The sequence below is a fragment of the Siniperca chuatsi genome, linkage group LG18 (genome assembly GCF_020085105.1).
Source record: "Siniperca chuatsi isolate FFG_IHB_CAS linkage group LG18, ASM2008510v1, whole genome shotgun sequence".
NCBI classification, from domain to species: Eukaryota; Metazoa; Chordata; class Actinopteri; order Centrarchiformes; family Sinipercidae; genus Siniperca; species Siniperca chuatsi.
In genome coordinates this window covers 27614791-27629470 of record NC_058059.1, presented here as the reverse complement: position 1 = coordinate 27629470, position 14680 = coordinate 27614791, and the positions used below count along the sequence as shown (strand labels likewise).

General features: G+C 41.8%; 1 protein-coding gene across 4 annotated transcripts in view; it reads right to left on the bottom strand.

The window, feature by feature from the left end:
- Positions 1-14680, bottom strand: part of dcc (DCC netrin 1 receptor) — a 298212-nt gene that overhangs the window by 156813 nt on the left and 126719 nt on the right. For all 4 annotated transcript variants that reach the window (XM_044173877.1, XM_044173878.1, XM_044173879.1 and 1 more), the window contains one exon: positions 1370-1524. In XM_044173877.1, the coding sequence (XP_044029812.1) occupies positions 1370-1524 (155 nt within the window). The remainder of the gene's footprint in view (positions 1-1369; positions 1525-14680) is intronic.

Below are 14680 nucleotides of genomic sequence, written 5' to 3'. Positions count from 1 at the left end.
ATTTGGACCCAATTGATGCCTGTTCTTTATGATTTTCTGCGTAGGCTCCTTCTACTGTATATGCTTACTCAGAGGTAGCAAACATTGTCTTTGTCTTTTTGTTATTTGGTAATATTTGTTTGCTGACTGGAAAACATTATTGTATTTTCATGTAGACTTTTTAATATGTATATACTTATATGTACCCAAATGTCTTTTTAGTTTGTAACCTCTACCTCGTCATTCTAAAAATTGTACATTTCTTGTTTTACACATTGACTTATAGGATATTTGGAATCAATGTTGCTCTTTTTAAAAAGTACTTTAAATATTGAACTTAAAGAGTGTAGCTCAGATGTAGATTTGTATTTTGTGGATTCATCGCTTAATTTGAATAGTAGAATTCAAATATTTTTCTATTTTGATTTTTATTCTGTGCTTCTCCAGTTTTTTAGATAGGCAGACATGTTTTTGTTGAATACCTTTCTTGATCATGAATGGTCTCTCTATGGACTCTATATATTTGTCCAGTTGAAACACCAGTGCTAGTTACTATACATTTCAGTCGGACGAATGTTGGAATTTCTCCTGAAGAAGGAAGCGTGTTGTTGTACTAATTAAATTACTGCTGTGGAAATGACATCCTACTGAATGAATCAAGACAACAGATAAACATGGAGGAGTGTGGAGTTTGCATTAACAGCAAACAGCATAAACAACTAGTTGAGCCAATCAGAAAACAGTGGAGCTTCTTACTAAAATATGATTAATTGGAAATAAAGGCTTGTCTCTAACATAAGCCTGTTTCAAGTAAAGGCCTGGTTCTCTCTGCTGAGCATCTACTTTAGAATTTATGGTAATATGGGGAGGTTTGATCATTCCTTGTGTTTTATTCATGTTACTATAATTTTATTAAGACAGCAGAATATGTGGTGACTGTTGTGTTATTCATTATCTGAGTGTCTTTGTATGTAGGCTTATAATTGTTTTAAGAATTATAGTTTTAAGAAATATATATTCTTCATCATAATCATAATCAAATATTTTAATTTTGTTTCACATATTTGTAACATTAATTGGACAATACTTATTTACAGTTCTGCACCACCTCTTAATGTTGGATAGTATAGTCATTTTCAATATATTTATATCTGACTAATGCCATATATATTTGGATGGATATTTTCAACATATTGATTTCAGAGTGATTAGAGCTGTAGATATGATTATTTTCTTTAGAGTTGCAGACTGACACAGGGGTATTTTTCACATACTGATTAAAAGTTATTTTCTACCATTCAGATGTAAATATATCAGAATCAGAAATACTTTATTGATTGATATAGACAATATCTGTATGTATATATTTTCTGGGTTCTGTTTGACTCACCACTATCTGGAAGTAATCGCTGGGGATGACTTCCTCTCCGTTCTTCATCCAGCGAACAGTCGGCGGTGGGCTTCCTGTCACAGCACACTCCAGCTCGATGTCGGTGGACTCGTAGGCGTATGTGTTGGTGGGGTAGTTCAGGAACTGAGGTGGCACTGCAGAAATACACAAAACAACACAACATATGAACAACAGAGGAACACCTGAGCACCCCCACCTCCTCCTTCCTGCTGGAGCATCTGAGTGAAACACTGAAGTGTTGTTACAGTAAGTATTGTGGTTCAGCACCTTTGTGCTTTGTGTTTCACATTAGCAAGTTTGTGTTATGACCTCAGTTAATAACAAACTAACAATTACAAACTGAGTCCACAGCTTATTACTGAAGGGCTGAATGTGTTTGATCTCATTATCCTCCATGGATCATTGCGCATTCATCTCCTCATGGTCATTTGACATTTTCAGGTATTTATCTGTGGGTTGTTGCTAACCTTGCAGACAGGTAGTCCACATTTAAACCTTAGCTAACAGGTTTTGTTTTTCACTTTTGTTGTTTTTCCAGTTTTCAATTTTCAGGCATGTTTACATTTCCATGATAAGCAAGTTTAAGCCATTGTTAGCATCTTTTAGCCTGTCTTTGATCATGTTTTCAGCAGGTTTTTAGAATGTTTAGCATTTTAGTTATATATTTAGAGTTTCACATTTCACATCTAGTATCAGCAAAACCCCAAATGGTAAACGGACTGTACTTACATAGCGCCTTTCTAGTTATTTTCCGACTACTCAAAGTGCTTCAACTACATATCACATACACTGATGGCAGGTGCCAACTGCTAATCAGTTCAAAGAAAGTAACTCATTCACACACTGAAGGAACAGCCCTTGGGATCAATTTGGGTTTCAGTGTCTTGCCCAAGGACACTTCGACATGTGGACAGGAGGAGGTGGGGATCGAACCGGCGCCCTTCCAATTGGGTATGCTTGAAAGAAACTAGTTTGTACAACATGTTGTTCAGTGATTTCAGTCATGTCGTCACTGTGAGGTTTCAAGGCAACCAGCAGAGGCTCCAGGAAATCACTGCTCCCCGCCATGAAATAGTCTGGCACACAACCCCACATAAAGCCACAAGTTGTAATTTTTATACTTTGATTTTTGTACGGATTAAACAAAGAGATGAGCTATGACATGTTAACTAGTAGGCTATAGAGGTGCTGGAAGGCAGATCTTGTTACCTTTGGACAGAGCCAGGCTAGTTGTTTCCCCCTATTTCAGTCTTTACGCTAAGCTAAGCTAAACTAAGCTAAGCTAAGCTAACCGGCTGCTGCCTATAGCTTTATATTTAATGGACAGACATGAGAGTGGCATCAATCTTCTCATATGATTCTAAGCAAGAAAGCGAATAATTGCATTTCTTAAAAAGTTTGCTTGAAAACGTTTGAAAACCTAGACCTAAAATGGCATTTTAACCTTTTTGACTGAACCAGGAGTCTGGATTCAGTCAAATCAGTGACAGCAGTTTAAGTTGTTAGAAGTGAAGTGACGGGAGCAGCAGACAGACTCAAACATATTCAGGTGCAAGCTCATGCTGGTAAACTGTCTATAGGCTCACTACATTGTAAACAGGGAGGAAGGAGGGTGAGGTGGGTGAAGTGGCTGCCATGTTTCGGCTCTGTTGTTGTTGAACGATGCTTTTTAAAATGGGGCGGCAGCTTGTGACTGTGAGAGCAGAGATCTGAGACAGAAGCCATTTTGAGCCTCAACAGAGATGAGGACGAAGCCTGAAGGGCCGCGTGTAGCATCGAACGCCACAGCGACGCTGTCAGCACTCCAAGACAACAAACATTCTCCCGTCAGCCAACACACACACATATTCATGATGTCACAGCTTCCTGGGCACTGTTAAATATAAACACACACAAAATATGGTACACGGCCAAAAGTAAGTGGACACCAGAATATTCCTCCAATATGTGATCGTTGAACATATCTGAGGACGAAGGGAAAGAAGGATGGGAGACAGGACGGAAGGAGGATGGGAGGGAAGAAAGGAAGGAAAGAGAAGGAAGAAAGGAAGAAAGAAATGAGGAAGGAAGGAAAAGAGAGTAAAAAAGAAAGAGAAAAGATAGGTAGATGGGGAAATAGAGAAGAGGAGGGTAAGACATGGATGAAAGATAGAAAAGAAATGGAAAGAGAGAAAAAGAGGAAAGGTAGAAAGTTAGTAGAGGAGGTGAGTTGTGTATGTGTGCCTCCCATCGATACATCACTCTCTGGCGGTGTAACTTTATCATTGCAGTAATGCTCTAATTAAGAGCTAACGATTTCCTTTAAACTCTGAGCTGCTGCAGCTTCACCACACCAACAACTACACAGTGCTACACAAACAACACAGACCTGTTGTTTGTGTACACATGTACACGTGTCCAGGAATTAGTGAGACACTAAACACCAGAGACACAGGAGAACAGATCTGAACCAATCATGATCCTCTGCTGCTGAGTGTTACAGTCAGAGCTGGAGGGTGTCCAGCTGCAGTTACTCTAATGTCCACTAGTTGCGGCTCCAAGAAAACTCTGTTTTTACACAAGTTTAGCTGTGTCCCAATTCCATACTGCATATTAATAGTACTCAGTATGCTCAGTTTTGCTAATTGTCATAGTATACTGTTTATTAACAGAAATTATGCAATACGTGTGCCATCATACGTCAATGAAACTTTGGCTTTGGAATGTCACTGCCGATTAAAGATTTAGCCTGATTCTGGATTCTAAAAGTTTGGTGTTCTCATCAATAGAGCCAATCCGAGCCTGTGTGGGTGTGGCTAAGGATGGTAACATTATTCTATGTTGATAACACACCCTTATGGCTCCTGCCTGAAGACAGCATAAGTTCATGGATCAGGACTGTAATGATAGCTAACACATTAGCTAACTTAGCTTTGTTTATTTCAACATCAACATACAGTCATTTCTACGGGGTCATATAGTAGTAAAAAAATGTTGATGTGGAAATGAGTTTGAACAGATTGCTACAGTAAAGGCATAATAGTGAATCAGACAAATAAAACGTAATTTTCTGATTGTTTCACGGCAGTTACGTTCTAAAGCACAAATAAAATTGGCCACACCTCCGCACAGCCCTGCAGCTTCATCCTGCCCGCTGCTCTCTGCTCTGCCTGTGTAGCTCAGCCCCGCCCGTCTCCATCACTGAGACAGCGATGTAACTTGCTCGCAACGATTTTACAGAGTCCCGACCTCACAGCCTGCAGCTGTTGGCAGCCTGCAGCTGTTATTGGCTGGGGACTGCAAACCGCTGCCCAAAGGTTGACGCCCAGAAAACACAGGAAACTAATAAGAAACTAAGAAAGTACAGGCACAGGGCTAGTGGGTCACAAGTGATGATTGAGAGGGATTATTTTTATGAGTCTATACATTGTTTTTTAGGGAAATCCTACTTATTCTTATATTCTTATATAAGTGAATGGAATAATAAAACAAATAAGCAGATTAATAAAATGTAAGGGTAAAAAGGTTTTTGGAGAAATGCTCAGTCAAGTTGCCTTCATGGGAACGATAAAGGCCTAGGTGTGCTTGAAACAAACTAATTGGTGCGATGTGTCGTCTGACCACATCTGAAGGCAAAATGGCCACACTCGAAGGCGGATCCAAAAACCTGATGGAATAATCATTTAAATGGGGATAACAGTACACACCTCCCTTTCCTTGAAGGCATTCATGCTGTTGCACTCACAATTCTGTGAGGAAGGAGAAACACTTACTTTCTCACTTCCACACATCTGGCCAAGCTCTTTGAAGCATACCTTCCACAACAACCTCTGACCTTCAGAATACAAGTGGGGGTTAGATGGGCACAACACCAGACCTATTTGAATCACTTAACAAAGCTGAGCTGTGGGCGCCCTCCAGGCTTTATTCTGGGGGTACTACTTCAAAATTACCCCTTGGTTTAGAAATCCATGCACAGGGATTTTCATGACAATATTTTCTTCTACCATATGACCCCCGGGGGGCTCCATCCATTGCATGTACAGAGGGGATAATACCTTTCACGTTGTATGTTTCAAAATTGTAATGGGTGACCACACCCTGATCATTTGTTTACTGTTTAGCTGTGGCTTTCTTTAGTCACACATGAGGGGATGATCTATTTCCATAATACAGATTATCTCTAATCTATTTCATATATTCAAAAATCTACTCTGTTGCCATGGGATACATCAACGGTTTCACTTGTCATGAAAGCCTTTGCTGTCTGAAAAGTTTTCTCAAAACTTGGAAAAAGATGAAGAGGAAAAGCCTCTTCAACAATCACCCTCGTTGCTATGGAAGACGACTGCTACCGATTACCCAGCAGCCTCTGTTGTGTTGGGGAATCCCCTGAGCGTCCACTGATTGTTTGGATGTCTTTTTTCTGCAGAGCTGCGAGTGTAACACCGATTACCTGGTCATCTGTGGAGACGTGTTAACAAAAGCGTTTGTGTTTCCTGGCGGCTCTTTGTGATACGAACGACAACAGGCAGGACGCCGTGGTAATACAATTCTACTTCCTGCTGGAAACAGCTGAGAGCAGCTATTCATATGGTAATGAGACGCATCAACAACCAGCTGACCTCAACCAGACACAACAAGTCTGACTCGTCCTTGTCTGGATACACACACTCTCACTTGGATTATCATTTAGAACTGACATTATTTTATAATGTTCAGTCAAATAACAAAAAGTTAATGCAATCTGATAATACCAACACCAATTTAAAACAATAAGGAAAGAATGAGCTGTTGTGATCTCGCTCTCTCTATCTGTCACAAGCACACACACACACACACACACGTACGTACACACACAGTATCAGTGAGGCTGCCTCTGTATAGCTGCACGGTAATAACTTCCACTCAGCATTCAAATGGAAATCAGCTCCATCGTTCATTTCAATGAACATCTGCTGCGTGTGTGTGTGTGAGATGATAGTACCCAGTGAAGGACATTCACACACAAACACACACACACACAGCTACAGCTTTAGATACACACACGCACTCAGTCTGAGTTAAACTCTCTTTGTGCAAACAGAAACTCGTTAGCAGCCTCTTTATATCTGCATTTAACCACCAATTATCTGTCATTAAGTGCATCCACGGAGACTCACTACACACACACACGGCACAACTGCGTAGCGGTTTGCTGCTAAAAGACATTTTGCAAAACATTCTTGTCCCGTGTCCGTCATCGCTGACATTAAATGTATGTGATCTGCGTACCATGTCCTGCATAACGTGTTTCCCTGTTAAAGGGTTACTCCAGTGATTTGGTATTGCACTTCCTCACAATGGGAACTCACAAGAGATAGATTAAAAAAGAATGATCAAAATTAAGCAACAGAGGCCGAGATAGCCTGATGTTAATCTCTAGTATGGGTCAAGATCCAAAAATGATCCTACGTCTCCCATAATGCAATGAATAGCATCATTTCACCTGACCCTCCCTACCCTTTGCAATGCAGACTTTCTGTTAGAAATGTAAAGTGTCCAAGCCCAAGAAGCCATACCCTTTATGACATCACAATGACATCATCAGGGTTATTTTGACTTGACAAAGCTCCTTCAGAGCCACAGAAAACATTAGACAACTGTCTTCACAGGCTGAGTATATAATAATAAATAAATAAAACTTTATTTATAGAGCACTTATCAAAACAAAATACAAAGTGCTATACAACAAGAGAAATAAAATACCACAGTGAATGATAAAAAACATAAAAGCAATAAATTAAACAGACAGCTCATGTAAAATCAGGATATGCTTTCCGATAAAAATGTGTCTTGAGAAGAGACTTAAAAGAAGACACTGACTCAGACGACCTAATGTCTTCGGGCAAGTTGTTCCAGAGCCTCGGGGCCCTGATGGCAAAAGCTCTGTCCCCCTTAGTTTCCATCCTGGACTCAGGAACAGACATTTTATGTTGAGTAAACAGACTGCCCCTTATAATTAAAATATTGTGTTAATATATTATATACTATTAAATATTATTTCAAATAAATATTATAAAATTCATAATTACATATATTAAATGTGCAAAAAGAGAAATCAATAAAGTAGAATATTAGCTCTACAATGTGTGATCAATTTTGTGACTGGAAGGGGTTATGTCAGCAGGTAGACACGGGACACAGAGGTTAGTACTGAGACGAGGGAGTTTATTGAAACAGCCAGACAGAGAAAAGCAATGACAGGAGCTAAGCTAGGAAAGTCTATGGATCTTATCTTGATGTAGCGCTGGTAGCAAGATCCACTGGAGGAGACGGGTGGCAGGAAAGCCGGGAGCTGACAAAATACACAACGGAGAAGTCAAAAGTCCAAAAGGGGTTGTCAAGAGAAGCTGTGGTCGGGTTGAGTTCTCGTAAGAGGTTAGAGACCAAACAGTGAGTGAACCGGGGGAGTGAGACTATATAGTGTGGAGTAGATGATTAGTGGCAGGTGTGTATTCAATACTCAGGTGAGTGCGATCTGCTGATTGCAGTGGGTGGAGCTGGTGGTGTCAATGTTGGCTCTCTGACAGGTTAAAGGGGATCCAATGTAAGCAACAACAAACCTGTCTGCCACAAGTTTAGAGAGCAAAGAGGGCTTTGCTTAGGGTGAACTGAAAAACAGACTTTTACAGTTATTTTTCAAAGATCTAACATGGATGTTTTTGAGTCAGTAAGAGCTCACTCTTTACGTCCTGCTCCTCTGATTGTCCTCTGACCTAGCGCTGACAAACAAACAAGTGAAATCTCATTTCTGAACAGAATTAATTTGAAATGATATTTCATCACGCAGAGGGCAGCGAGAAGATAGATTATAGCAGCACTGAAGGTAAAAAACAAAACAAGGAACACCTAAAAAACCCTATTCCAGTTAAATTGTAATAATGGAATGGCCATTATTTACTTCCACAACAGAGAGAGCTAGGCTTCAATTTGAAATTATATTTCAGACAGGTATTTATTTCTAATCTTAATAAGTTGTTTTTTATTACATTTTAGTAAGAAGCCTTCCTGTTTTCTGATCTGCTCCTGCCTTAGTTTGCTGTTAATAGCCTACTGTTTGCTCCTCTTGTCTTGATAAATGAAAATATACATTCCCACAGCACTAACTCACCTTCATACTAAACACTCTGCTGCTGAGTTTCTCTTTTTAACACAAATACAGTTTTCATTTACTAAATAGATAGTAGAATAGCTTCTACTTTGCTGGGTTTTGTCGATCGCTGTTGAGCTGCTGTCAAAAAACTGAACACCTCCTGCACTGATGTTTTACATTAAACAGCACAATCCCTGCCTTTCTAGGTAGGCTTTTAATGTGAAATATCTGCAGGAAGTTTTATTGACAGAGGTTTAGCAATGATTCAAATGGCAAAGTAGAAGTAATCAGAAATAACTCAGTGAAATAATTTTTTTTGTTAAAGATATAAAGTGAGAGTAGCAGAGTAGTGAGTAAAACATGACTCTTTTGTACTGACTGAATTGGTGCAGTGGAAATTAACGTTACACTGAATCTACCATATACTGTACAGTTATAGTACAGCAAAGTATAGTAGGTGTAGCCTCTAGGGCAATTTAATTTGCCCCTAAATATCATTACATCCTAGTGATCCTATAGTAGTTATCTATCTGTTTTGTTCAGTATAAATGTGTCCTGGTCAGTATTAACATGTTTGGATCAATATAAACATATTCTGCAGCTTTGCTGTGTACTTGGTGAACATCCTGTAATAGGATTGGCTAGAGTAGGAGTAGGGTGGCTGAGTGAGGCAGGTGTGTGAGCGGTAGTTGCAAGCGGAGCTCTGAGAAAAGCAAGTCAGAAAGAAGATGAGAAATGTAGTAAATTGAGATATATCATTGTAGAAACTAGAGCGTGGTAAAATTCAAAGACCTTTGAAAAGCAGTGTGTGTGTGCTCTGTGAGTAGTACAGCAAATATCGATGCAGTAGCTGATATTGTGTAGTTAATCTTTCCAGCTAACTAGCTTAGCTGGTCACAGGGGACATTCTGAACTAACCAGACAGTGTTCAGGTGACTGGGAGGAAGCCTGGTAGCTCCTCTGGTGACGTGGGAGAAAAAAGATTTTTCCTGTTTTCCATTCCACCACGGGTGGACGAGGTTAACATAGTGAAGTCTTAGACCGGGGGGAACAGTTATTGGTTAACACATTCTAAAATGTACTCAAAAAATAGGAATAGGGTTTAACTAATCTAAACTAGAGAATGAAATATATGAACCCAGGGCACTATCCGATACGTAAGGGTAAAGAAAGCACTGCATACAGGTAACTTTAGCACTCTCATGTTTTTTATCCAGCCTTTATTTGAGAACATGCTATTATTTGTACACTGCATTTACTACTTCCACCATTGCTATTATTGTTTTTAACACTGATTAAAAAGGCCCCTGACTGATTGTTCTCTGCTTTCTGAACACAGAAATGAAGGACAGATGTGTTTTGGGGGTTTCTTCCTCTGCTGCACCTCACAGCAGGAACACAGACTTCCAGCTGGTTGCCATGGCAGCAGTTTAACGGGCAGTAGCAGCAGTCATTGGGGTGGGATGACACAGTGGATATGTATAATGTCTAATTAGCTCGGCGCGGCCCTCGCTGTCCAACCGGCCTGATCCAAATCCTGTCAGATCAGTACAGCTGTGTTCCTGCTGAGAGACGCAGCCCGACCGAGAGACCCGAGGCTGACCTCACCTGTCCGTCCCAGCTGGAGCTGTCTGTCCGGACAAACAGGTGAAGCCGGCGTGAAGGTAATCGCTGCAGACAAACAGGCAAGAAGGAGGAGGGAGGACGCTGACAAACTGTGACATCATAGCGAGGAAGAAACTAACACAGACTGAGAGAGAGCAGTGCAAGGTCAAAGGTCAAACAAGCTGCTGAGTGTGGAAGACGGAAAGAAAGGAAGGAAAGAAAGACAAATCATTGCACTGCAAATTCAGTTGTAGAACAGATTGTGCTAAAACTGTAGAGACCCATCAGAATAACCTCCAATTGTAAAATCACCTCCAACCAGCAGTGAGAACTGTTTTACATAATATCAATTCCCAAACAAAAGAACACACTGGTGGCAGGATTAAGGACAGCAATGAGAAAAACGGAGGGAGATCTGACCGGCAAGGAGGAATGGAAAGATTCATCACAAACATCGAAGCAATCTGCAGCGCAGAGAGAGATGACAACAGATGGTGAAAATGAACAGATGTCTGTAACTGATCAACTTTCATGAGACATGTGTACTTTCCAGGACAAGCTGTGGAAGACGTTTCTCCACAAGGTCACACGTGGTGGGTGATATTTGATAATCAGAAGTTGACTTTAAGCTCAAACAGAGCCTGATGGGTAGTAACCACAGAGTGGGTCAGTCCTGTCAGGGTCAGGTCACGCTGAAAAGTCACGTTAAGTCCTTTATCTTTTGCCCTCTGTGACTGGATTACAAAGCTTAAGAGACAAAAGCAGGTCAAGTTGATTTGATTGGTCGGCGGGGACTCAGTGGGCGCATTAAAAACCTGCGATCAGGCAGAAAGAAATGAGCAGCACACTGAGACAGATTAAACAGTCTGAACATACGTGACGAAACAGCTGGCGACGCTTTAAAGAAAGAAAGACAGATTTGGAGACAAAAGAGGATGAAGAAATGAGGACCATTATAATTTTTCAACTGCCGTATAAGAGCTTCAGTTACATCATGTGACCTGGATGTCAAGGGATTTATGGTGGAATACATTTGGGGAATCATGCAAAGTGACTATCTGTATTTGTATCCAGGAGATTTATCAACCAATTTATAACGTTTCCCCCTCAATTAATTGTGACATGGCATCATCAGAGCCCTCCAAATGCTTCCAGAAAGCAAAATTTCAGTTTCCTCTTGAAAACTGGGTCTGTTGTTGATTTGTCACTAAACTGTGTTGCTGTTAACCAACCAGATTGGTTGGTAAAGGAGTTGGTAAGAGGTAGGATTGAAAATACAGAGACAGATGTCAGATTGATTTCATAAGGACTGTGTGCTAGGTGTGTGCGCATTAGCTTAGTGGTGAGTTTCATTCCCAGGCAATCTATAGACCTCTGCTCACAACCGCTCTGTGGTGCATTTTTCAGGGGGATAAGTCTTTCACTGAAGGTACTCCTTTGTTTGACCAGCACGTCATGGAGTAGGTGGGAGGCATTGTCCAAGATGGCATGTAGTTTGGCCAGCGTCCTCCTCTCTGACACCACTGACAGAGAGTCCAGCTCCACCCCCACAATGTCACTGGCTTTACGGATCAGTTTATTGAGCCTGTTAGCGTCAGCTACCCTCAACCTGCTGCCCCAGCACGCAACAGCATACAGGATAGCACTGGCCACCACAGACTCATAAAACATCCTCAGCATTGTCCGGCAGATGTTGAAGGACCTCAGCCTCCTTAGAAAATAGAGGCGGTTCTGGCCCTTCCTGTAAAGAGCTTGAGTGTTCCTAGCCCAGTCCAGTTTATTGTCCATGTGTACTCCCAGGTACTTGTAGTCCTCCACAATGTCCACACTGACCCCCTGGATGGAAACCGGGGTCACTGGTGCCTTGGCCCTTCGTAGATCTACAACCAGCTCCTTAGACTTTGTCGCATTGAGCTGCAGATGGTTCTGCTCACACCATGAGACAAAGTTACCCACCACATCCCTGTACTCAGTCTCATCACCACCTCTGATACTTCCCACCACAGCAGAGTCATCAGAAAACTTCTGAAGGTGGCAGGACTCTGTGTGGTAGCTGACGTCCGTGGTGTAGATGGTGAAGAGGAAGGGAGAGAGGACAGTCCCCTGAGGGGCCCCAGTGTTGCTGACCACACTGTCCGACACACAGTGCTGCAGATGCACATGCTGTGGTCTGCCAGTCAGGTAGTCAACAATCCAGGACACGAGGGGGGCATCCACCTGCATCGCTGCCAGCTTCTCACCCAGCAGGGCTGGCCAGACGGTGTTGCCATCGGGGCCTGTAGTCTTGTTTGAGTGGAGTTTCATCAGCTGTCCTCTCACCTGGTCAGCAGTCAGGCACACAGCAGAGGTTGCAGGTGGGGGAGGGGGGATTCGTCAGTCTGGAGAGGGCCGTTAGCCTGAGAGTCGGTTGAGGGGGCAGTAGGACTCTCCCAGTAAGATGGAGGAGGGGGGAGCAGTGGACTCAGAGGAATCTGAGGGCAGACAGCAGCTGAGTTAGAGGGGGGATGAGCAGGAGCCAGCGTGTCGAATCTGTGAACAGATTAAGTTTCTTGGCCCTGTCCAAGCTGCCTTCAACTCCTCTGCTGCCAGTCGGTCTGAAGCCAGTGATGCTCTTCATGCTGCTCCAAACCTCTCTCATGTTCCTCCTGTACTTCTCCTTGGCCTCCCTGATCTTCATCTTCAGGTCAGCCTGGATTGCCCTCTCCTCCTCCCTATTACCATTGGTAAAGGACCTCTTCTTGGCATTCAGGATGTCTTTGATATCATTTGTTACCCACGAGTTGTTATTTGAATAACAATGGACCATCTTAGTTGGGACATTGCAGTCCACACAGAAGTTAATGTAGCCAGTGATGCACTCAGTGAGCCCATCAATGTCCTCTCCATGAGGCTCACAGAGTGCATCCCAGTTTCTCACCTCAAAAGGTTGGACTATTGCAATTCCTTATTATCAGGCTGCCTGAATAAGTCCCTTAAGACTCTTCAGTTGATCCAGAATGCTGCGGCATGTGTACTGACAAGAACTAGGAAAAGAGTTAATATTTCTCCAATATTAGATTCTCTGCACTGCCTCCCTGTAAAATCCAGAATAGAATTTCTCCACACCTTTCAGCAGCTTTTCTGCCTCCAGAGCTGCAGAGACTGGATCTGTGGTTGTGGCCCCTTGCTGCCCCTGTGTTCCTGCTCGACAACTGCTACTACAGTTGTTATTATTAGTCTTATTACTATTATTATCATTATTATTCCTACCACTATCATTCCTATTATTATTACTTTATTCAAATTAATATTACCACTACCATTACATTATTATTATTATTATTTGATATTAACCCTATGTGGAATTTGCATTGTGCTACTGTATGCTCTCTCTCTCTCTCTCTCTCTCTCTCTCTCTCTCTCTCTCTCTCTGTCTCTCTCTCAACCCACCCTTGAGTCTGGTTACGCTCGAGGTTTCTCCCTCTAAAAAGGACGTTTTTTCTTGCCACTGTCACCAAAGGGCTTGCTCATGGTGGGAATTGTTGTGTCTCTATAAATAATATTATAAAGAGTACAGCCTAGACCTGCTCTATATGACAAGTGCCCTGAGATAACTTCTGTTATGATTTGGTGCTATATGAATAAAATTGAAATTGAAATTGGTCTGTCCAATGTAAGTGGTTGCTCTTTAATATGGTAAGGCCCTCCTATTTATCCATTACAGCTGTGTTTCTGTGTCTTCACATTTGCCAAGTGCTTGCTCTTTTGCCTAATAGTTATCTTTAAGAGATATTTATCCCTCTGTTCCCTCCAACTCTCCATGATACTTCAAATTAAATTGAAGTTATTTTTGTATTAAAAACTGTTTCCAGGACGTCATGAATTAATCCAACATGGAGCCACAGAGAAACAACTGAGTATATCTGAGTGATGAGCAGTTTTTACACTTTATTCAGTCTGATTGGCTGAAAACGTCCTGGTCTTGGCTGGACTGGTGGACATATTGACAGTCTTATATCCTCCCTCTGTATTAGTGAAGACTTCCCTCTCTCTACGGGAGCTCTGTGACCCCGCCCCCTCTCTCTCCTCTCTCTCTTTCATGTCTTTCAGTCTTTTTGGTCGGGCAACAGCAGGCTGGCCAGTGGCTCAGCGGGGGAGTTTGGCAGCTTGTTAAATGTTTTCTAAAACACCCACAGTAATTCACAGAACCTGTAATTAATCAGGAGAGGAACCCCCACGGGCCACAACTAGGAAAGTGTGTGTGTGTGTGTGTGTGTGGTCTTTCCTAGACAGGGTCATGATTCCACAGCGATGTGAGAAAATCTCCGCAGACCACAAAGACTAAACAAATCTTACAATATATAAACCCAATATGGCAGTGACCTTTTTCATGGCAGACAATTCAAGATGTTGCAGCATGATAAGCACAGGTGTAATTAATAGCATTAATAAAGGCTACATTCAATTTAGTTGTGTCAGTTTCAGAGCCCAGTATTGTGTATGCTGTCTCACTGGTCATGGCATACTGGGACACAAAATGGAATGCAGCTGCTATCTGTTATACTGTTATCAGATACATCTGTACTTTTCCT